The sequence below is a fragment of the Ictalurus furcatus genome, chromosome 11 (assembly GCF_023375685.1).
Source record: "Ictalurus furcatus strain D&B chromosome 11, Billie_1.0, whole genome shotgun sequence".
Classification (NCBI taxonomy): Eukaryota; Metazoa; Chordata; class Actinopteri; order Siluriformes; family Ictaluridae; genus Ictalurus; species Ictalurus furcatus.
The window spans coordinates 15270086-15293899 of NC_071265.1; the positions used below are offsets into that span (position 1 = coordinate 15270086).

Sequence of the window (23814 nt, forward strand, 5' to 3'; positions counted from 1 at the left end):
TAAACAAAAAAAAGGCACTGAAAGTTTGCCCCGCTGAACCGATTAATTAAAAATATATAAATAAATAATTAAAAAAAAAATAAAAAATACTAATCGGCCAACTAATCGATTATGAAAATAATCGTTAGTTGCAGCCCTAATACACACACACACACACACACACACACAGATGCAATCAAAAGTAGTCAACCCCCATTGCAAATCAGGTTTATTGTCAATATGTACAGACTTCCAGCTGTTTGAAATGAACAAATCAAACAAAAGCGATTGAAATAGTTCAACACAACGAACGCTTCAAGTGTTTTCCCCAAATTCAACTGAAAATGCAACTTATGATTTCTCCAGTTTCAAAATATTTCAACGCCTTCATGCCAAGCATCTTTAGTACTTAGTAGAGCACCGTTTTGCTGTTATGACCTGCTGCATAGCTTCTGGCAGCGTTCCTGAGGAATCTTCTCCCGTTCCTCATGAGCAATGGCTCCAGTTCAGTGATATTCTTGGGTTCAAATCCCACCAGAGATTTTCTATGGGGTTCAAGTCAGGTGACCGTGATGGCCCTGAAGAATCTTCCAGGACGACTTCTGCAACCCAGTCTTGGTGGAATTTGAGGTATGATTGGGATCATTGTCCTGTTGGAAAGTACTGACGGCGTGACGTTTTCTCCTAGGATTTCCTGATACTTCAATGAATCCATCTCGCCTTCCACACGCTGCAGGTTTCCAGTGCCAGAGGATGCAAAGCAGCCACAGAGCATCACCGAGCCACCACCATGCTCGACTGTGGACAGAGTGTTCTTTCTTCATTCTTCTTCCTCCAGACATACCGCTGATCCATCGTGCCGAAAAGTTCAAGTTTTTTTCATCTCTCCACAGAACAGAATCCCAAAACTTCTGTGGATTATTTATATGATTTTGAGTCGACTTTTCTTGTGCTTTTGGGTCAGTAGTGGTGAACGTCTTGGAGTTCTGGCATGGAAACCTTCTGAGTTTAGTACACACCTTATTGTGCTCACTGAAACCTCAGTGCCTGTTACACCAAGTCTTGCTGCAGGTCTTTTGCAGTCACTCGAGGGTTTTTCACAACCTGCCTTCTCAGAAATCTGCTTGCAGCCATTTATAGCTTCCTTGTTCTGCCCCTTTCAGGTATTTCATACATTTTCTACCCCTAGCCAGTTCAGGTATTTCATGTGTTCCAGCTCAAGCACACTAGATTACTGCTGTCCATGTAAACGTAGTCACTGTTGAACTATTTCAATCGCTTTTGTTTGATTTGTTCATTGCAAACAGCTGAAAGTCTGTAAATTTTGACAATAAACCAGATTTGCAATGGGGGTTAAATCATGTGATTGCAGCTGTGTACATATATTAAATAAAAACCTAAATATAAAAAAAATTAAATGAGGCTCAGACATCTGTTTCATAACAAAATGTGCACGTTTATTTGAGCAATTCTGTCAGTGAAACAACTCAATACAGCCTATAAAACTTTGAAAGAAAGACAAGTAGGACAATAACCTGAATAATATGTTTAAAAATCTATATATTAAATTAAATAAATAAAAATATTACTTTGCAATAACAACTTCATATGCTGGGTGACATGCCTGGAGATGGCTCCTGAGATTTGTAGTGTTTGGCCATTTAACACTATAGATGCTATGAATAGATGGATTGATTGGATGGATGTCTGATTTGTTTGGATGGAAGTCTGATTTTGTTTGTTTGGATGGATGTCTGAATAGATACTTGGATGGACGTCTAATTCTGTTTGTTTGGGTGGATGGATGTCTGATTTTGTTTGGATGGAAGTCTGAACAGAAGCTTGGATGGATGTCTTATTTGTTTGGATGGATGGATGTCTGAATAGATATTTGGATGGATGTCTGATTTTGTTAGTTTGTATGGATGGATGGATGTCTGATTTTGTTTGTTAGGATGGATGGATGGATGTCTGATTTTATTAGGATGGATGTCTGATTTTGTTAGGATGGATGGATGGATGTCTGATTTTGTTAGGATGGATGGATGGATGTCTGATTTTGTTTGTTAGAATGGATGGATGGGTGTGATTTTGTTAGAATGGATGGATGGATGTCTGATTTTATTAGGATGGATGTCTGATTTTGTTAGGATGGATGGATGGATGTCTGATTTTGTTAGGATGGATGGATGGATGTCTGATTTTGTTAGGATGGATGGATGGATGTCTGATTTTGTTAGGATGGATGACTGATTTTGTTAGGATGGATGGATGGATGTCTGATTTTGTTAGGATGGATGGATGGATGGTGTCTGATTTTGTTAGGATGGATGGATGGATGTCTGATTTTGTTAGGATGGATGGATGGATGGATGGATGTCTGATTTTGTTTGGATGGATGGATGGATGTCTGATTTTGTTTGTTTGTTTGTTAGGATGGATGGATGGATGTCTGATTTTGTTAGGATGGATGGATGTCTGATTTTGTTAGTTTGTATGGATGGATGGATGATGTCTGATTTTGTTTGTTAGTTTGGATGGATGGATGGATGGATGGATGTTTGATTTTGTTTGTTAGTTTGGATGGATGGATGGATGGATGGATGGATGTCTGATTTTGTTTGTTTGTTTGTTAGGATGGATGGATGGATGTCTGATTTTGTTAGGATGGATGGATGTCTGATTTTGTTAGTTTGTATGGATGGATGGATGATGTCTGATTTTGTTTGTTTGTTTGGATGGATGGATGGATGTTTGATTTTGTTTGTTAGTTTGGATGGATGGATGGATGGATGGATGTCTGATTTTGTTTGTTAGTTTGTATGGATGGATGGATGTCTGATTTTGTTAGGATGGATGGATGTCTGATTTTGTTTGTTAGTTTGTATGGATGGATGGATGAATACTGGCATCAGTGGTGATTGATGCCAGACATCAGTTTGCCACACCACATTATATAACACGACACCACGTCTTCACCCATGAACTAGAAAGCAAAACGATTTTTTAAAGCCACATTTGACAGACAAATCCATCAGATCTTTTTATTTTTATTTTATTTTAATAATTGCATTGATTGAAGCCGCTTAAGCACTGGCCCGTGAGTGCAGAGAGCTAATGTCGCTTATCTCAGCCGCACACCGGGCTCATGAACGTCCTTGAATGCAGCTGGTCTCTCGGCAGTGTTCAGGAACGGCTGCCTGTAGATCAGCTTCAGGAGACGGTCTGATCAACCCCAGCGTCACACCGGACTCAAACACAAACCTAATCCTGTGAGACTGACCATGTTCGGGGATGATGCACACGGACACGCACGTTAACACGAGTGGAGCTGTGATGGTGCACTTTTCTTACATGCTTACTGAACTACAGCAGCAGAAGCACGAGCAGGAATAATGATGAAGAATGTCCTACCTAAGCTTAGCGCTGGCATCGCCGCCGCCGCCGCCTCCGCCGCCTCCGCCTCCGCCTCCTTTCCGACTCGGACGGATCTGTTTTGGAGGCTCGGGAGGCTTCACCACTCCGACCGAAACTATTTTCCCGAGTCCAGACGCAGATGGAAAACTGGAAAGTTTGTGGTCCTCTTCAACGTGCCTGAGCAGCGGGGGCTCGTCCCCGACATTCCCCCCGAAAAAGTAGAAAAGTAGGAAAACTCCGAGGCACACCGCGAGCAACACGATTTTGCAGTGAATTCTCATGGTGGAAAAGTTCTCCGTGCGCTCAGCCACGCATTGACCTGGCCAGCTAGCGGTCCGAACGAGTGATCAGAGAGTGTTCCTCCAGCCCTGCCATGCTCCCTCAGCTCGCATTGTGAACGCGAGCCAAGTCTCCAGCTCAGCTTAACGCGCGGACAGTCCACGAATTCACCCTCCCGAGGGAGGCGGGGCATCGCCGCTTTACCGTAATGAAGCAAAAACTCCGGCCTATTGAAAATGCTATCACCTAGTGCTATCACTGATGTCAGGATTTAGTCGTCTCAACGAATTATTACGCGAGACAAATATAACTCACTCTGTTTGACAATTTTACACGTATACAGATTTACATACAGGAGGTCAGAGTTACAGCTTTTCCGTGTCCTAATTCATTTTTAACGCGTTTCTATTTGAAGTATTACGGGAATAGGACGCCTTGAACGCTGTGTAACACAGGAACTGGGCCATGTGTTCGGGTGATTTTCCACACTAGAGTTTTTACCTGGGATATTAAGGTAGGTGTCGCATGGTTCTGTTTGTAGCAAGGAAGCAGTCTGTTTGCGACTTTTTTCTCGCTTATTGAATTTTAATAAGATTACCTTTTTCATCCATAATACGCTGATGCTAAAGCGTTATAGCTAGCTCACGAAGCAGCCAAAAGTTTGTTTGTTTTTTTAGCGTAAATCTCATACTGTTTATATTCTGTGCTTGATGACGTGGCTAATTTCGATTTTATTCATTTTATCTAAGCATTTACGGCTAGCTAGCAATCCAAGGTTGCGATTTGGATCTAGATAACCCTACAAGTGCGCTTCATTATTCCAAATTCACCTCACCAGGTGTCTCGATATGGGGGTGTCTCGATACTCTGCGTTCTCGATACAGCAGAAATAAACATCGCCAGAATTAATATTATCCTTCGGGTTCCATTTGCAATTGATTATAATATTCGTCATTGGCCTTTCACATACTGTACATTATACTGTAGCAAAAATGAGACACGCCCATGCTGTTACAGGTGTGAGTCACAAGGGGGCGCACTTTCCCATTGTGCCCTTAGCTAACTGCACTAATCAGTCACGCTCTGTTGCCCTAGATGTGTTTTTGAATCTTGCGTTCTCTACCGTTCAGATGGAAAGGTGTTTGGACATGTGGTGGCTTAGCGGTTAAGGCTTTGGGTTACTGATCGTAAGGTTAGGGGATCAAGCCCTTAAAGGCTCTTGAGCAAGGCCCTTAACCGTCTCTGCTCTCCAGGGGGCGCTGTATCATGGCTGACCCTGCGCTCTGACCCCAGCTCCTGGCATGCTGGGGTATGCGAAGAAAAGAGTTTCACTGTGCTCTAATGTATATGTGACCAATTATCTCACTCACGCTACTGAGAGCGGCAATATTACCCTCGTTGAACCTTGAAATGGTACAGTGCGATGCCAAGGTAGCAGCAGGAGTAACTCTAGCCGTTTCTGCGATCGCCGAAACAAACGCAAAATCAAGGAAACGCTACAATATTCAGAGGAGCTTGCAGTTTTTCGAAATCAGCGGATTTGGGCCGAGACGCGTCGTGTGACGTCATCTCAGCGCGCATTCAGCCAAAGCGCCCTTCGATTCACATGTGTCGAACAGAGTACAGTAGTGATGGGAAGTTCGGATCGTTTTGCTGATCTTTGAATCTCGTTCAGCAAAATTAACGAATCTTTTTTTTTGGAGTCATTTCGTTCATTTCACCAGAATATGGTTAAAACGCTACATGTTAAATTCCCCAACACATTTACAGTAGTACTTAGACAAACGCTTATCACATTTAGAATAAAAAATGAACTATAGGCTAATGCAGCCAAGGCCAAATTATGAGAAACAGAAAAGATTCATTAATAGTTTAGCATTAGGTCTTCAGGCTATGCAGTCTGTTAGTTCACCTCACCTCCCGATCCGACTCGTTCTTTTTTTCTTTTGTCACGTCTGTTCCCCGGAAACAGAAATGATTAGTTCACGTCTCGAGTCTTCGGGCTAGAGTCATTCGTTCATCACGTGAATAGGCTGAGCGATGCAGTGGGGCTGTGACGTGATGAACGAACGACTCGAACCCGAAGACTCAAGAGGTGAACTAATCATTTCTGTTTCCTGTACAGGGAGGATGGGGATGTTGCTGTGCATGTGCGGTCAACACAAAATGAACGACTCACTCTCTGAGACAGCTTGTTGTTCCCGAGTCATATTAAAGATTCGTTCAAAATGAATGAATCGTTCATGAACGACACATCACTCGATGCTCGCCATAAAGGGCTGGAATAATTTTGAAACTGGAGAAATCATTATAAGTTGCATTTTCAGATGAAATTGGGGAAACCACTTGAAGCATTTGTCGTGTTGAGCTATTTCAGTCGCTTTTGTTTGATTTGTTCGTCACAAACAGCTGGAAGTCTGTACATTTTGACAATAAACCTGATTTGCACTGGGGATTGAATCATTTTGATTGCAGCTGTATGTGATCATATTCATTATGGCATTTCCTCATATCTAAGGCTTATTGTTGCATGGTGAACAGGCTTTGTCAATTTATGCCTACACACAGGTGTGGAAGATAAGGCATAAGTGCATGGGTGCCTGCATGGCATGTAATAATAACATGCGATGGACCATGTGGTTAAAACAAAATAAGGGTAGTGTGATGTAGCGGGAAGTGAAGTGGAGTGCCATTAACATCCTGAAGCGCATTATATTTGTATAACTGCAAAATCTGAAGTGATTAATTCTACTCGTCATAGCCACATAAAAAAGTTTCTCTCTCTTTCTCTGTCTCTCTCTCAAAAACTTTGCAATTCACTTACAACTGAACCTCCTTCCATAAATGTCTCAGAACAAAAAACATCACCATGTCAATGATTATACTTTTTGCTTTGTTAAGGAACATGTTTTTTTAATCCATTTATTATTAGTCTTTATGGAGCGCCTGCTGTACAAGTTCTTGTGTATGAGATGTTACTATAGAAACAATAACGTATTAATAATAATAATAACCTATCGTTCATGCTACAGCTGGAGCTACTCTCCGAGAAATTACACACACCTTCCGACTAATCAGGTTCAAGAATTCACTCGAGCTGTGGAATAAATAAGGTTAAATATTATAAATAATGTGTAAAGACGTAAACAGTCCCTCCAGGATTGAGTGATTTTTGCGATGGCAGAAATGAACGGAAAATCAAGCAAACTCCAAGCGATACCTGGAGCCTATCCCTGGGGAGCATGGAGCACAAGGCGGGGTACACCCTGGACAGGGAGCCAGTCCATCACAGGGCACAATCACATACACACTCACACACCCATTCATACACTACGGACACGCCAATCAGCCTACCATGCATGTCTTTGGACTGGGGGAGGAAACCGGAGTACCCGGAGGAAACCCCCGCAGCACGGGTAGAACATGCAAACTCCGCACACACAGGACCACGGTGGGAATCAAAGCCCTGACCCTGGAGGTGTGAGGCGAACATGCTAACCACTAAGCCACCGTGCAACAATCACAAAAAAAACCCCTCCAAAATCCTATATAGACTGAATAAGATAGTGAGTTTGAGACCTGCAGATTGTGTAAAATAATAAAATACAGACTGAATTTCTATTTAAGATTCAGAGAACGTGTACAGCAGTGCCTCAGCAGTCAGCAGGAAATGATTTAGTAACTTCTGGAATGAGAATGTGGACAACGTTGTTCAGTGTTCAGATTAACGTTTGTGGCTATACATATTTTAGACACATTTTGCCCAATGTCTCACATACGTATGAGCTGGACCTTATAGGTTCAAGTCTAATATTGTAAAAATGAGTTTTTCAAAGTGAAAAACTGTAGCACAGGGTAGCATATACGGCTTTATAACAGGCAGATGGCCGTGGTGCAGATGAGCACTGCTTCGGTGTCCAGATGTATTCTAATGACGATACATGTCTTGCACATGTCACCCTCGTCACAGATGTAGCATATGGCTAAGAGTGAAAGGCTGTTTTCACCACCACCTTGTGGTCAGCAGCAGTTGTACTATAGCACACCATGATGTGGCTGAACAGTGTGATCTCCCTGTCTTGCAGTAGTAGTGTAGGAGTGTGAAATAACTTGCTTCTATGGCCCTTCCACACTATATGCTGGCGTCCTTCCTGCTTAGCGACGCCTCAGTGGATGACTGAACAGACACCAGATGGAGTTGTAAATTGTATTAACACTACAAGGTAAAGCCTCACAGCTTGAAGTAGGCTGTCTCAGATGTTTGATGAGGATTAGACCAAGCCTAAGTACTCTGGAATAAACAGAGTATTTTGTTAATTTATTTGAATTAGGCAAAAAGAAATCGAACCCGATTTGACAAACACAACCTTAAATAAATGAACACAATTTTTTTTTGGTCAGAATTACAGTTGTGCATTCTGTGGCATTCTCAAAAAAGAAAATAACAGCATAACACTGCTTAGTGAATAGTGTAGAACTTCGCTTAGTAGAACACACGTAAGTACAAGATAAACATCCAGTACAAGGTCTTGTTGCTTCCAATGGTTATATTTTGAATTGTCCATTATATTGTGCACTATAAGTGGTATTTGACAATTGTCTAGAGCAGAGGTTCTCAACCTTTCATAACTAAAGCCCCCCCAAGCCTCCCCTATCATGTGGCACTTTTAAGTTTTAATAAAACTATATAAAGGGACAGGTATGGAACGTGAATGAGATAACTTGTTTCTGAACACTAGAACTATTTTGAACAGGAGAACTAGGTTGTAATAACGCTATTTTACATGTAAAACGTTGCATTCCATTCGTCTTGCGTTCTAAAAACATGCGCGTGTGAATGATGTAAATCGGGACAAAGGGCGCGTCTCGTTATCCACGACACTGTTAAATCTCCGGCTCTCTGGCCCTCACTGAACAGAGCAGACGTAGAGAGGGGTGAGAGTGCAGCGGGAAAGCAAGACCTGCAAAGCAAGTTCCTAAGGTTTGTCCAAAAAGTCGCTAGATTTATCGTTAGGTGCTTTTTTTGCAAAAAAAGTTTTTAAAAACTCGCTAAAAGGGTCTGAAAAGTCGCTAAGTTGGCAAAACTGGTCTGCATTGACTGCTAGATAAAAGGCAGGCTAAGCTCAGCCTCTCCTCAGCAAAAAGAAAACACAGAGGGAGAGGGAACGCGGGGTTTTTCATTTATGTACATTCTACTTGAAAAGCAGTAAAATACACCAAGTACAAAAATGATGCCCTGTCTGGTTTTTTTTTCTTCTTTCTTGAAAACAATTTTTGCCCCCCTTCCGATCTCTCCACGGGCCCCTGGGTTGAGAACCACTGGTTTAGAATGTCTTGGAACTGGAACTAAAAAGCCCAAACTAGTTCTAGCATGATAAAGACCCCGAGCAAAAGCAAGCCCCATGACGTCATGGCTTACCAATGTTGGATTGGAAGAACTCGAGTGGTCTGCACAGAGCGCTGACCTCAACCCCACTGATCACCTTGGGGATGAATTGGGACGGCGGCTGCGCACCAGCCTTTCTTGCCTGGCATCACTTTCCAACCACAGCCATGTACTGAAATCTAGTGCAAAGCCTTCCCAGCAGCAAAGCGAGAGCATCCCATGTTTTTGGAATGGAATGGGTTGTTCAATACGTAACAAACTTTTGGCCTGTCGTGTAGATCTGTTCATAAATGTTACCAAATGATGTCTGTAACGATTATGTCCAATTTGTGCACGATACGTGATCTTTATATAAATTAGAACCATTGTAACGTCTGCATGATGTGCACATAAAAATTCCATACATAGCTTTTGCTACTCATACATTGTTAAGCGATAGTAAGATACACAGGCATAGTATGAATGTAGGTTATACATAGACTAGGATAACACTAACCCACGTAAATCCTCCAGAATTGTTGCTTCTCTGTCAAGTCCTTTTGGATGTTTTCTGTCTTGGGCAATACTTAGAGAAAATACAGAGAAAAAAACACATAGTGGAGTGTCTTCGTACATAAGAGAAAGTGTGAAAACTCTACCTAGTGTAGATCCCAGGCCATATCCTGCAACAACATGGATTCAGTAGAAAGCGCCATGATTCCTGAATACAGACACAGAATATGGTACAAGTACCGATCAGTGTGATTTTTGGACCAGTAGATATGGCAGTGTATGCAGAAATGCATATTATTGCAGGAGTACTTCAGCATCGCATTCTTGATAAAGCTGTGAATGACTCATTTTCACTCTTTCAGCCACTCAGATGCTGAGCAGTTTCAGGTACACAGCATGATAACACCGGCATTTGAGCTGAGTCAAGACTCCGACTTCCTTACACTGGTTATCCGCGTTCCATACACGAGAACATCTGAGTTTGACATCGACGTAGATGGAGAGGACTTCAAATTTTACGCCAAGCCCTATTTTCTCAGGTGACTCTCCTGAAGATGAGTGTTTCATGATAAACTTTTCAATTGAATCAAAGCAGAAAGAGAAATGTTAATCGGTTATAGTACAAAGCTAAACCCATCCTGTCAGTGTTCCATTTTTACTTCATGTTCGCCACATAATTCTGATATTTTTTTTGTCCGTACAGGTTGACTCTGCCTGGAAGGATAGTCCAAGATGGAAGAGAAAAGGCTTCATTTGACATTGATAAAGGTAACATCATTCTCATTGTCAGGAGGACTTTTCTTTTTAGCCAGAGACATGCTGCGGTGCTAGTGAAGTCGGTATTATTTCTTAGATTTGTAATGTTTCTTTGCTCTCAAAGATGTCAGAAAGATAAAGAGCAGAGAAACAGCATTATTTGAACTTATTTATTTCTTATTTACTGTTAGCAATCCATTTCATTTTTAGTCTTAATTTTTGATGGAAAAAAAAGTCTCCACTTCCATTCTTAATAGTTGTCAAGGTATTTTTTCATGAAGTGCTGCCCCCCCCCAAACATACCTTTGGTGATTGTGACCAATTTCTACTTCATCAGTCTACAGCAGATGTTCCCAAAATGCCTCTCTCCTATCTAGACATTGTTTTGCACGCATCACATGTTCACTTTTGTGATGAGGTCACACATGAGGTTTCCTTCTGATGACTCTTCCATGCAGATCGTTGCTTGTAGAACGGTGTTCCACCACTCCCGTGCCAGCAAAGTTCAACATCACGTTCGGCACAGAAACAACATCATTGGAACACATTTCATTCTTATTTACTGTTTATTAGTCATTCAATCTTTAGTCTAATGTTTGAAAAACAGTATAAATTAGATACGTATTGCCGATGAAATCTGAGGATGCGTTCAGGTAATAAATTTAAAAAAGTATGACTTGCCCTGATGAAGGCCTTAATGCCTGAAACACATAGGAATGTGTTTTTCTTTGTTTGTTTGTTTGTTTGTTTTTTTTAACTATTTATGATTGAAGTGCCAAGAGATATTAAAGGCTGTTAAAGTGTATCGCCCTCCCGAGTGCCTCAGATTTCTTCAACAATACTGTACTAGTACGATCCCCAGACTGAAGAGCACCAGAGGGACATTTTTCTACACCCTAGCAGCAAACTGAGGACAAATATAAACAGATAAATTAGATTAGATGGTCTTAGATGATTCCATCAGCCAAAGAATCGTAATGCTGGTAAACAGGTGACAAAGGCGGATACGCCCAGTCAAAGCTCACCTTCTAGATTAATGTAGTAAAGTTAAGAAGATTAGACTTTGGAACTGCATCTCTGAGCACGGTACAATTTGTGTTTATAGCATATGCACAGTAGTGATGATGCCAAAGTATATGCGTCGAAGTCAAAATTTATATTAAAAAAAAATTACACATTACAGTACAGTAGGCTAAATCAGTGGTTTTCAAAGTGGGGGCGCCCGGGGGGCCTCAACAAAACTATGTCGGAGCCACCAAACCCATCACTCCCGCTAGTATGTTTTCTCTTTCTCACTCTCAGACAACCACACACACAACCACACACACACACAATCAATTCCTAATGTAAAGATGTAAGATGTAATTATTAATAAAAAAGGGGGGATATATTCAGAAGTCTGTATTTTGAATGTGTTTTAAAGACATCTTGCAAAATGAGGGCCTCGGTCAAATGTTCATGCCATTTGGGGGCCTTGCCCTGGAGAAGTTTGGGAACCCCTGGTTAAATCATCCTGTTATTTTGCCAGTGGAGATGCCAAAAGTCTAAGTCTCAGAACTCACCCAGAGAGAATTTTATCAAATTAAAGCCACAAGGTGTGACATTTTTAGAGCAAGCATCATTTAATGAAGTATTGAATTGCGTTAATTTCAGGCACAGAATGTATAATAAATACTTTACTTATTCATTCTTAAAAAATAACTTGGCAAGTACACATATAGTCATATGAACAGGTCTGGACATCTGTAGTTGTCAAAGTTTTTTTTTTTTACTTTGCCATGTGTGTTTTGTTTTGGTTCATGTCCTGTTTTCTCCCCTGTATTGTCATTGGTTGTATCCCTCACATGTTGCTATCACCTGCACCTGTTCTTGGTTTTCCCTTTGATTCGTTTGTGTAATTAAACCCTCATGTCTTTCTTCAGCGCAAAGTATTCAGTGTTTGGCCGCCTGTTTGTACTGTCTTTTGTTCGGAGATTCTCATCTTCTCGATCTAGGTCCGTTTCTCTTTTTTTAGGATTACCCTGATATTGTCGTCGTTGGTCGCCTGACCTCTGTCTGTTTCCTGTTCCTGTTATTGATTCACGTTTTGGGTGCGTCTGCCTGCTATTTAATAAAAACGCTGAACTGCGGTTGCATCCGTGTACGCCACCATTACATGACATTAGTCAAGTCACATACTTTTTGGATTTTCTGAAAGTGAAAGGAAGTTATGACGACCTCAGCAGGGAAATAATTCAAACATTTCTGCACATATTTAATTCACTGTTGTTATTTTTGACTCCTTTATTTACAAGTAATAATCACAGTCTAGTCATTTCAAGTCAGATAATTGGTGCATGATTCAAATTGATGTAGTTTAGTGTATAATTATTTAGAGGAGAGCCTGCCTCGTCTTGTAATATCTTGGAATAACTGTGTGCACAGAAATTGCAGTAGCGGCAGTGCATGGCAGTTGTACTCAAATGACTGTTATTACTTTGAATTGAATTGAATTTCTCCAACTCCAGTGCAATGATGATGATGCAGTGCTAAAGCAACAACCGTAAAGATTTCAGTTGTTTTATTTTCTTACATTATTTTGGTTTGGCTTACTGAGTGATGAGCTAATCTACAGAGAATGAGAGCATTGTTTTGCATTACATTTAAAAGACATAATTTAATTGATACATTGTTCTCAGTGGGAATTAAAAGGCAGACAAATAATTTTAGATTAGCATGTGTAGTTAGAGCCATTATATTTTTACATACAGGACTCAAGAGTATGAATGTGCTCTACTGAGGATTTACAGTGCCCTCCACTAATAGTGGCATCTTTGGTAAATATGAGCAAAGAAGGCTGTGAAACAATTGTCTTTATTGTTTAACATTTTCATCTTTTGTTTAAAAAATTAACAGAAATACTCTGCTCTCATGGATATCAAACAATTGCAAATAAAATAATTGTTAAATATAGGTGTGCAACAATTATTGGCACCCTTTTCATCAATACTTTGTGCTACCTCCCTTTGCCAAGATAACAGCTCTGAGTCTTCTCCTATAATACCTGATGAGGTTGGAGAATACATGGCGAGGGATCTGAGACCGTTCCTCCATACAGAATCTCTCCAGATCCTTCACATTTCGAGGTCCACACTGGTGGACTCTCCTCTTCAGTTCACCCCACAGGTTTTCTATGGGGTTCAGGTCAGGGGACTGGGATGGCCATGGCAGGACCTTGATTTTGTGGTCAGTAAACCATTTTTGTGTTGATTTTGATGTATGTTTTGGATCATTGTCCTGCTGGAAGATCTAACCACGGCTGATTTTAAGCTTTCTGGCAGAGGCAGTCAGGATTTCATTTAATATCTGTTGATATTTGATCGAGTCCATGGTGCCATGTATCCTAACAAAATGTCCAGGTCCTCCTGCAGAAAAATGGCTCCAAAATATTTCCATACGGCTGCCTCTCTGTATGCGCCAAAACCAGCTCTCTGTATGCGCCAAAACTCTATTTTGGTTTCACCTGACCATCGAACCCGGTCCCATTTGAAGTTCCAGTAGTGTCTGGCATTTAAAGTATTAAAATATTTTTAAGATTCTGTAAAGGATTCTTTATAATATTTTTGAAGCGTTTCCTTTTATTTATTTATTTATCCAAACTCGTATTAAAAATCTTTCTTTTTCAAATGTTTAAAGTGCACATGGCTTGAAATAGTCGAATTTCTTGTTCTTCTTGTGATCTTAATGACTTTTGTTATGATTGATTGTCATTTTATGTCTTTTAGAAAGCTTGTTGTAGCTTCCCTCCATTGTCAGTGTGTTTGTCAATATTTAAAACTAGTTAGGGGTCCAAGCACTAAATTGACAGCAACGACATAGTGAGCCTGTACCCAGCAGTGATTTCACATTTTGACACCAAACTTGTTAGGTGGGTTTAAGACACTGTCGGTCCCTAAGAAATGCTGCACCATTAGGGGTTGCCACAATTAAAGTGTAAACATTTAATTGTGGAAAAAGTATAAACATGTTAATTCCGTACATTTTCATGAGTAAAAAGTCATTTTCAAATCCACTATACAGGAATTAGGACATTTTTAGTTTTTGTGATTTTTTTATTTTGTCAAATCATGAAATATACTATCAGGTCCATAAGTATTTGGATAGTGACACAATGTTGGTAATTTTGCCTCCGTACACCACCACAATGGATTTGAACTGAAGCAATAAAGATGTGATTGAAGTGTACACATTCACCTTCAATTCAAGTGGTTTAACTAAAATACTGCATACTGATCATGCTCTACTTCAGTATGTCACAGTACATGTTGGCATTCATGGTTCCCTCAATGAACTGTAGCAACCCAGTGCTGGCAGCACTCATGCAGCCCCAGACCATGACACTCCCACCACCATGCTTGACTGTAGGCAAGACACACTTATCTTTGTACTCCTCACCTGCTTGCCACCACACACGCTTGACACCATCTGAACCAAATAAGTTTTTCTTGGTCTCATCAGACCACAGGACATGGTTCCAGTAATCCATGTCCTTAGTCTGCTTGTCTTCAGCAAACTGTTTGTGGGCTTTCTTGTGCATCATCTTTAGAAGAGGCTTCCTTCTGGGATGACAGCCATGCAGACCAATTTGATGCAGTGTGCGGCGTATGGTCTGAGCACTGACAGGCTGACCCCCCACCCCTTCAACCTCTGCAGCAATGCTGGCAGCACTCATACGTCTATTTCCCAAAGACGACCTCTGGATATGACGCTGAGCACGTGCACTCAACTTCTTTGGTGGACCATGGCGAGGCCTGTTCTGAGTGGAACCTGTCATGTTAAACCGCTGTATGGTCTTGGCCACCGTGCTGCAGCTCAGTGTCAGGGTCTTGGCAATCTTCTTATAGCCTAGGCCATCTTTATGTAGAGCAACAATTCTTTTTTTCAGATCCTCAGAGAGTTCTTTGCCATGAGGTGCCATGTTGAACTTCCAGTGACCAGTATGAGGGAGTGTGAGAGTGATGACACCAAATTTACCACACCTGCTCCCCATTCACACCTGAGACCTTGTAACACGAACAAGTCACATGACACCGGAGAGGGAAAATGGCTAATTGGGCCCAATTTGGACATTTTCACTTAGGGGTGTACTCACTTTTGTTTCCAGCGGTTTAGACATTAATGGCTGTGTGTTGAGTTATTTTGAGGGGACAGCAAATTTACACTGTTACACAAGCTGTACACTCACTACTTTACATTGTAGCAAAGTGTCATTTCTTCAGTGTTGTCACATGAAAAGGTATAATCAAATATTTACAAAAATGTGAGGGGTGTACTCACTTTTGTGAGATACTGTATATGCATGCTGCTTCCTCTATAGTTCGCTGTCTAGACTCTGTATCATAGCGCTTTACATTTTATAACAAATTCGTTGTCTAACACAGATCATTGTGTTCTTGATGATTTGCTCTCTTGGCCTTCATTAAGTTTAAGGAGACAGGTACAGTTTTTACTTAGAAAGCTATATGGGGAAAACGCCCTTCTTATTTGTGTAATCTTCTATTACCTATGAGCAGCAGTTTTGATTCTTGCTCTTCTAGATGGTTGTTCGATAGGGTACCCAGGATTTGTTCAGAACTAGGGAAAAATGGTTGCTTGGCTTTTGCTTATTTTGTGCCCTGGTCATGGAATAATCTTCAAGTACACATTACAGCTTAATCACTGTGTCCCAGTGGGTGAGTTTAAAGCTCTGATTAAAATGTGTAACTGCTATTCATAGCTGGATTTTGTATTATGCATTTTTTTTTTGTATTATGTAATTTTATGTTTGTTTTTGTGCTTTTGACTTTTAAGTTTGTTACTCCATAACGGTGTGCCTTCTTGTCCAGGTCTCCCTCGGAAAAGAGATTTAATCTCATGGCACTTCTTGGTTAAATAAAGGCTGAATAAATAGATAAAATGTGCACAATAACCTTAAACACTGGACAGAGAAAGTAAGGGATTTGATAAGGGGAAAGTAGACTCTTAAGGACTGTTGATTAATCTCAGAATTTATATTCATCTTGGCATTTATGGCAACATAAGGAAGAAGGTCATGCAAAGTCTTGGCTACGTATGAAGAGTAAGCTCTTACGAATACATTAGTGTTAATAGTTTACCCCTACAACTTTTCCTCTGTTCCCAATAGTCTAATATGTATAGACTGGATTTAAAAAATGCTGTTATTCCAAAATGACCAGATTGACTTAAATATTGACATTTTTTGTACAAATGCAATAAAAAAAAGAGGCCAGTATTATTGCACATGTGTTCCTTCATTCATCTTCAGTACATTTTAAGAAAGAGTGTGTGTTTGTGTTAGGTCTCTTCACAATGCGAGTCCCTAAGGAGACATCAGGACAGCACTTTGAGGGACTACACATGCTGACCAGTCTCTTGGCCCCCACAGGTTCCAGGTCTGCACAACCTCTGGTGGAGGAGATTGGTATGTTCGAATGTAACACTGTCCCAAGCGTTGACATTCTGTCACTCCAACTCCTCTAATGTCTTTTCTTTGTTGCCAGAGTTTCACTTTTTCTTTTTTTTCCCACCTCCTCTGCCTGACTTTAAAGGAGCATGCAGCATGAGCGAGCCATGTCAGGAAGATAAAGATGAAGAAGAGGATTTTGATTGGCAGGTAGAACAGCAGCCATACATTGAGTCCTCAGAAGAAGATCTGAAAAAGCTGCAGAAATATGGCTTCGGAAACCTCAGGACTGGGGTTTTCTCTCGACTACAGGTATAAAGAATAAACATAAAGGGAATAAAAACATGAGGAAAAAAAAGAACGTATAACTGTCTGTGATCTCAATCATTTAAGCAGCACGTTTGAGCTCGAGACTGTCAGGACTGGAAGTTTTGGAAGCACTTTGTCACAGTTTCAATTCACACTTGGTTCATTTGACTGAAACATGTAACTTCTGACACCCAACTTGGCAAAAACAAAGAAAACTCCCCCTCAGCTTTTTAGGTATTCCTGTTCATAAAGTCAGGAAGTTGTCCTCAACCCCGAGTTCATCATATCAACATGACTGCTCACACCATTAGTAGTAACTAAAGTACCACTTCTCTACTTTAAATGAAATTATAGTAGCATTTGTGTTACTCAACATTGTCAATCAACAGACACATTAGTTGGCTAAATCTATAACATGATAGCACTATAATACAGTTCAGTGTACTGTTCATGAACTGTTTAGATCACTCGTACCACTAATATGAGATGGCTATCTTGTTGCAAGATCATGAGCTTTTTATGCTCAGACCGAGCAAACACTTTGTAGCTCAGATGTGCAGAGGTTGAAAATTTCCACACCTATGAGCTCACAATTCTGGGTTAAGTCGAATGCATCATTAGTTTACCAATGAACATTAAGCGACAAACGTTTGCTTCTGTGTGCCAATCAGGAGGAGCTGTCGGAAGTGATTGATGTGGAAGACCCCGAAAACTCCACCCCTGCCAAGCGGAGATCTGATCGCTTGGATTCAGAGACCACCATATTCTGTACCGACCACTATCTGTGAGTGTATCTGTCATTCGATTATCTACTGATCCGACATTGCACGCTGAGACACCGAACAGTATGAACGTCTACATGACATTTCACTCGGTCCTTTGCTTTGAAACCTTTATGAACAAGCCTAGTTAACATAATGCGAAAATGCTGTATATGTGTTGTGCAGATGGTTAATGTGCCGAAGGATAAAGCTGTAGCGTTTGTGATCTACAACATGAATTCCCTCTATGATTTATCAGCTAAAGCTGTAGTCAGACCACACTTTCATGAAATTCGCCCAGGCAGTTTACTCATAGCAAAAGAACCAGTGTACGACATAAATGAATCATTTGTTTCTGGTAGTGGTTACTTTCGATTTGTGTTAATATTATCTCAGACTTGTGAGCCATTAAAAAAATTGAAGGCAGGACTTTGGTCTTTTTGGTTGGTAAAAATGGAGAATCTACACACCAGACTTCTGCCTTACTTTTTTTTATTGGTTGCTTGTATGGTTTTTACGATGTCAAGATTAGTTATAGTATATGATCAGTGGTTACCTCACCATTGGACATTTTCAAAACACCTATTAAAAAAGCTAAGCAATGCTGCACACTGCCCTGCAAGTTAGTCTTTCAGCTTTTAATGACATAAACGTGATAAATACTGACAACGGGCCTCGTTTACAGTGGATATAAAAAGTGTACACACCCCTGTTAAAATGGCAAGTTTTTGTGCAGTACAAGAATGACAGAAAGATAAATCATGCCGGAACCTTTCTCATCTTTAATGTGCACTTGCAAAGTATACAAAGGAAAAAAAATTGTAGGGGAAAAAAATTAAAATTAAAAAACTTGCAATAACTTAGTTGCATAACTGTGCACACCCCTACACTGGGGATGCACCGAATGTTCGGCAACCGAAATTATTCGGCCGAAAATAGCAAAAAAAATATAAGTGAAAAAAGTGAATAAGTGAAAAGGCCAAATAAATTTGACCGAACAATGACGTGTTTGATGACGTGACCAAATAGCCTAGCAACCAGAGTGAGACGTGTGAATGTCACGACCTCAATGAGGGGGCGCGCACAAAACACAAGCTACGTGCACGAGTGCATGCTCTTCGGATGTTGACAACCGTGACATTGTTTACTGTGGACACGTGCGTTTGTTTTGTTTCTGTTCCGGAGTATTATGTTACGTCGCAAGACGTAAGGGAGTAGAGTACGGAAGCAGGTAAAGACGTATTTATTTAAGGGAACGTAATATTAACAACGTATCTAACTATACTATATCTACTATAATACTCCACGCGGTGTACAGGGACGCGAGCGGTATATAATATAATATAATCAGCCGTATAGAACCCAATAGAACCATTTATTGTACGCTTGTCAATGCACTTTTTAATGCACCTTTTTGTTGTAGGCTACAGAGTGTTCCATTCTTTCAGCAGTCAGTTATAGGCCTAACATCAGCTATTCAAGGGGCTCAAAGATGACCACATCAAAATATTTTTATTTTACTCATTTATTTATTAAAGTTATATTGTGCCTTGTTGGTAGGTGATGCCTGCTGGAATGAAAAAAAATGTTCAGTGTTAAATAAATAGTTTGAAATTGTAGTTTTTGTAATTGATTTTTTTCTTTGAAAAGCAAGACAAAATAGTAAAAAGCACATTTTGACTGTTTAATTTATGCAATGGTGAAAAAAATGGCAAAATAAATGGCAAAAACGCGAAAAAACATGTTCGGTATTCGGCCTTCCGGCAAGTTTTTCATTATATTTGGGTTTGGCTTCGGCCAAGAATTTTCATTTCAATGCATCCCTACCCTACACTTTGTTGAAGCACCTTTTGATTTTATTATTATCACTCACTCTTTTTCGGTAAGACTCTTTCAGCGTGGCACATCTTTGCTTTCAAGTCTTTCTTGCAAAAAACATTCTAGATCTGTCATATTGTGAGGTTATCTCCTGTGCACAGCCCAATGCAGGTGACAGCACAGATTTCTAGTTAGATTCGGGTCTGGGCTCTGGCTGGGTCATTCAAAACCATGGATCTTTTTTGTTAATCCATTCCTTTGTTGATTTGGACGTATGCTTTGGGTCATAAAATTGATTGGTAATTGTAGCTATTCAGGATTCCCTCCACCAGTTCTGGCTGAAGAAAAGCATCCCTAAAGCATGATGCTTCCACCACCATGCTGTACTGTGGGCATGGTGGTCTTTTGGTGAAGCGCTTTTTTGCACTAAACATACCTTTTGGAATTATGGAGTTATACCTGTCGTAATTGGTGTCATCATACCATATTACATTTTGTCTCATGGTTTGGAGCGATTTAGTTGAGCTTGGATGTTTTTTGTTAGAAAGGGCTTCTGTCTAGCCACCCTACCCTATAGCTCAGACATGTGAAGATTGTTGTCACATTCAGACAGTAATCAGTAGGGATGTCACGATACCAAAAATCTAGTAGTCGGTACCGATAGCACCAAAAGTACACAATAATCGATACCACCATGTGGTATAAAAAAAATTTTTTTAATAAAAAAATCATCCTCCTCTGGCTAATACTGACAAAAAGAGAGGGGGGGGGGGGATTTTAGTTATCAGACACTGTCTGACAGTGACTAATAAAACAGTGCTAAGTGCTAATAACAGGTGCTAAGGTGCACTCCTAAACACGCGCACACGCACACCCCCCCTACACCCCTTATACTCTGAATGCAAGCATTAGTTTAAATTCACTAATTTGGTGGCAGGACAAAACGATTTATTAAAAGCATGAACGTTTGAATAATTATTAGTGACATGAGGCTACATTTAGCTGACTTTCTACATTTAGGACACGGGCTGAATGGCTGCCCCCTTCAGTTCCGGAAGAAATGCAACCTCGGTAACTTTATTGCCAACGGTAAAAACGCTACTGCAGAAAAACAAGTAGTGTCACATTTTAAGAATGTTGGTACCGGAGTACCGGTTCTCGTGACATCCCTACTAATCAGTACTTGTCAGATATTCCTGCAGCTCCTTTAATTTTGCCGTTGGTCTCTTGGCAGCCTCTCTGGTAAGTTTTTGTCTTGTCATTTTAATAATTTTTGGAGGGACGTCCTGTTCCTGGTAATGTCGCCGTGGTGTTCCATTTTCTCTTTTTGTTGTTGATGGCCCTTACGGTGTTCCATGGTACAGCTAATGTTTTGGAAATTCTTTTGTACCACTCTCATGATTGATACCTTTCAACAAGTGAGATACCATGCATGCTTCGTAAGCTCTGCATTTTTTTCACCCCAAAAACCTGCCATTTTAACAGGGCTGTGTATATTTTGTATATCCATTATGCAAATATTTTTATCAGGTATTTTAGCAAAGTTGTGTGTAAATGATTGCGGAAGCCAAACCAAAAAAACCAATTATGCCGGATTAACAAAAGTTTCGTAAACGTTGATTTTCTTTGTATTCAACGTGTGTATATTGATCACCCATAAAGTTCAAAGTGCATTTCCGACGTAGCTCATTTGCATTTAGTGACGCCCACAAAACTCCAAACCAAATGTCAAATGTGCAAAAGGCTGAAAATCAGAAGTGGAAGTTATGTTGTCACACTTCTATGCCAATAAATTATTTTTTTTTTAAATATTGTTAATAATAAGCTTGTGGTAAATCTTCTGTAAGCTGAGAAACTTGTTTACGGCCTACGGTTATGCATATTTTATTATTCCATTTCTTTTTTCATGATTGAATGACTAGTTTTTTTTTATCTTACTTTATGGGATTGTGTTGGCTCACTTGCTTTATTCTTCATATTCGTTCAATAAAGGGATAGTTCACCCAAAAATCTAATTCTGTCATCAGTTACTCACCCTCATTTCGTTCCAAACCTATAAGAGTTTTATTCATCTTCAGAACACAAATGAAGACATTTTAATGAAACCTGGGAGATTTCGGTCTCTCCATTTACAGTCCAAGTAACCAAAACTTGAAAGTTCCAGAAAGTTCATAAAGGCATCGTAAAAGAAATCCATTGAATCAAAAATGAGTGTGATTTGGATTAAGGGGAATAGAAGGGTTAAATGATCGATTAATACAGTGATACCATGACACCTAGATTTTTAAAGACTAGGTTGTTATTATTATTATTATTTCCATAACACCACTAGTTTCAGAATTCATCCTATTACTTCTATCAGCAGTTACATCATCAATCCATTGACCCAGTTCCATTGGAAGCTATACATGAACATTCCATAACACTTCCTCCACTATGTTTGATCGATGATGTGGTATGTTTGGGAGCATGATCACTTCATTTCCTTCTCCATTTCCTTCGTTTTCTTCCCAGCTTTCTGGTACAAGTTATTCTTGTATCAGAACTGGTCAGCCTTTTTGTTTTTTTGTCTAATCTAAATGCACCTGGAATCAACTCCAGACCTTTGATCTCCTTAATTTGTCATGAAATAACGAGGAAACGGGCCACACCTGGCCATAAAACTGTTTATAAGTCACCTGTCCAATTACTTTTGAGCCTGTGAAAATGGAGGGACTCTAAAAAAAAAAATTTTTTAAATGGCTGTAAATCCTAACCGGTTAAAGCCGTTGAATTAAAGCTAAAAGTCTACATTTCAGTCACATCTCTGATTGCTTCGTTTCAAATCCACTGCAGTGGTGTAAAAAGGCAAAATGACAAAAAAATGGTGTCACTGTCCAAATACTTGTGGAACCTGACTGTAGCTTTAAAGGATTCATAGGAAATCACATGGATTATTCTTAGAATAAAAATCACAGATGTATACTTAAATCTAATTAGTAAAACTGTCGGAGTAAATGCAAGCCCCGAACACACACACAACTTAAAATTTGAGAAACGTTCCAATGAAAAGACACTTACTGTAAAATCACAGAATATTAAATCGCAGTTGTACATCAGCAGTGTCTAAGCTGATATGAACATGCATAGGAGCTTTTTTATATATCTGCAGTATAGATTTGATCTCCACAGACACGATCTTGTTTGAGACTTGTCTTTATTCCTAACAGGTTGGATTTCTACGAAGGTGAAGAGATGAGGCAAGTTCATCTTAATTTTAAGCCATGGTGGAGCGAGCTGAAGCCAGACTCTGATGCTGAATCCAGTGAGTGAACATCTTAAAGAACCACTTCAATCAAACAAACACAAAAACACCTGACTCCAAATGGTTACTTGCATGGCTTATTATATAGATTATGTACTGTATTATAAATAAATCAAAAAAAATTTACCAGCACACAAGGGTTATTAAGTTTGAGCCCCTGAGGGAAAGCTTTAAAGGGAACATCCACCTTGAAACTCGAAAATGCGTTCTCTGGTGCAACAAACATTAAAAATACAGCAATACAAGCAGACAGAATTGGATTTTCCCTGACTGGAAGAAATTTATTTTACTATTGTAAATGAAAAGTTTTTTCTTTTTCCAAAATATTTTTATTGAGAAAGAAAACATACTTCCTGTCACATAGCAACAATACCATTCTCATTTTTTGTTATACTTACATATATACACACACACACATACATACATACATACATACATACATACATACATAGCGTAGAAAAGAAAAACAAAATTAAAGAGTACAATCACAAACACCCCCCACCCCACCCCAGCTCATCGTGGCTAAGCAATATCTATATCTGGTTATGTCTGTGTCTGTAACTCCATAAAATATGAAAAAAAGGGTTGCCATTTATTTAAAAAAATATTGTCAGGACAACCCCTCGTCGTATACTTTATTTTCTCGAGTTTAAAAAAAAAACCATCATGTCCTTTAGTCACTGGGAGATATATGGATGGACAGTAGGGAACGTCTTGCTATTAGGGATGTGAAAGCGATCATATCTTTTTGTACAGAGCGTAATGGAACTGAGGCATCAGGAATCCCAAATATAGCAATCAATGGGCAAGGTTTTAATCTACTCTAAGAATAGTGGACATGATAGTAAAGAAACCAGTCCAAAAACCATAG

General features: G+C 39.8%; 2 protein-coding genes across 4 annotated transcripts in view; one reads left to right on the top strand and one right to left on the bottom strand.

The window, feature by feature from the left end:
• The window catches only part of gxylt2 (glucoside xylosyltransferase 2), a 36313-nt gene extending 32455 nt beyond the window's left edge, over positions 1–3858 (bottom strand). The window contains exon 1 of one of the 2 annotated variants that reach the window (XM_053637031.1): positions 3394–3841. In XM_053637031.1, the coding sequence (XP_053493006.1) occupies positions 3394–3677 (284 nt within the window). In that variant the 5' untranslated portion in view covers positions 3678–3841. Of the gene's footprint in view, positions 1–3393 lie in introns of both variants that reach the window. The other variant, XM_053637032.1, reaches the window with a different exon arrangement.
• Positions 3859–3989: 131 nt separating this feature from the next.
• Positions 3990–23814, top strand: part of shq1 (SHQ1, H/ACA ribonucleoprotein assembly factor) — a 69479-nt gene continuing 49654 nt past the window's right edge. Inside the window, exons 1-7 of one of the 2 annotated variants that reach the window (XM_053637029.1) lie at positions 3990–4189; positions 9916–10092; positions 10257–10321; positions 16647–16769; positions 16897–17063; positions 17732–17844; positions 22849–22943. In XM_053637029.1, the coding sequence (XP_053493004.1) occupies positions 9950–10092; positions 10257–10321; positions 16647–16769; positions 16897–17063; positions 17732–17844; positions 22849–22943 (706 nt within the window). In that variant the 5' untranslated portion in view covers positions 3990–4189; positions 9916–9949. The remainder of the gene's footprint in view (positions 4190–9915; positions 10093–10256; positions 10322–16646; positions 16770–16896; positions 17064–17731; positions 17845–22848; positions 22944–23814) is intronic. The other variant, XM_053637030.1, reaches the window with a different exon arrangement.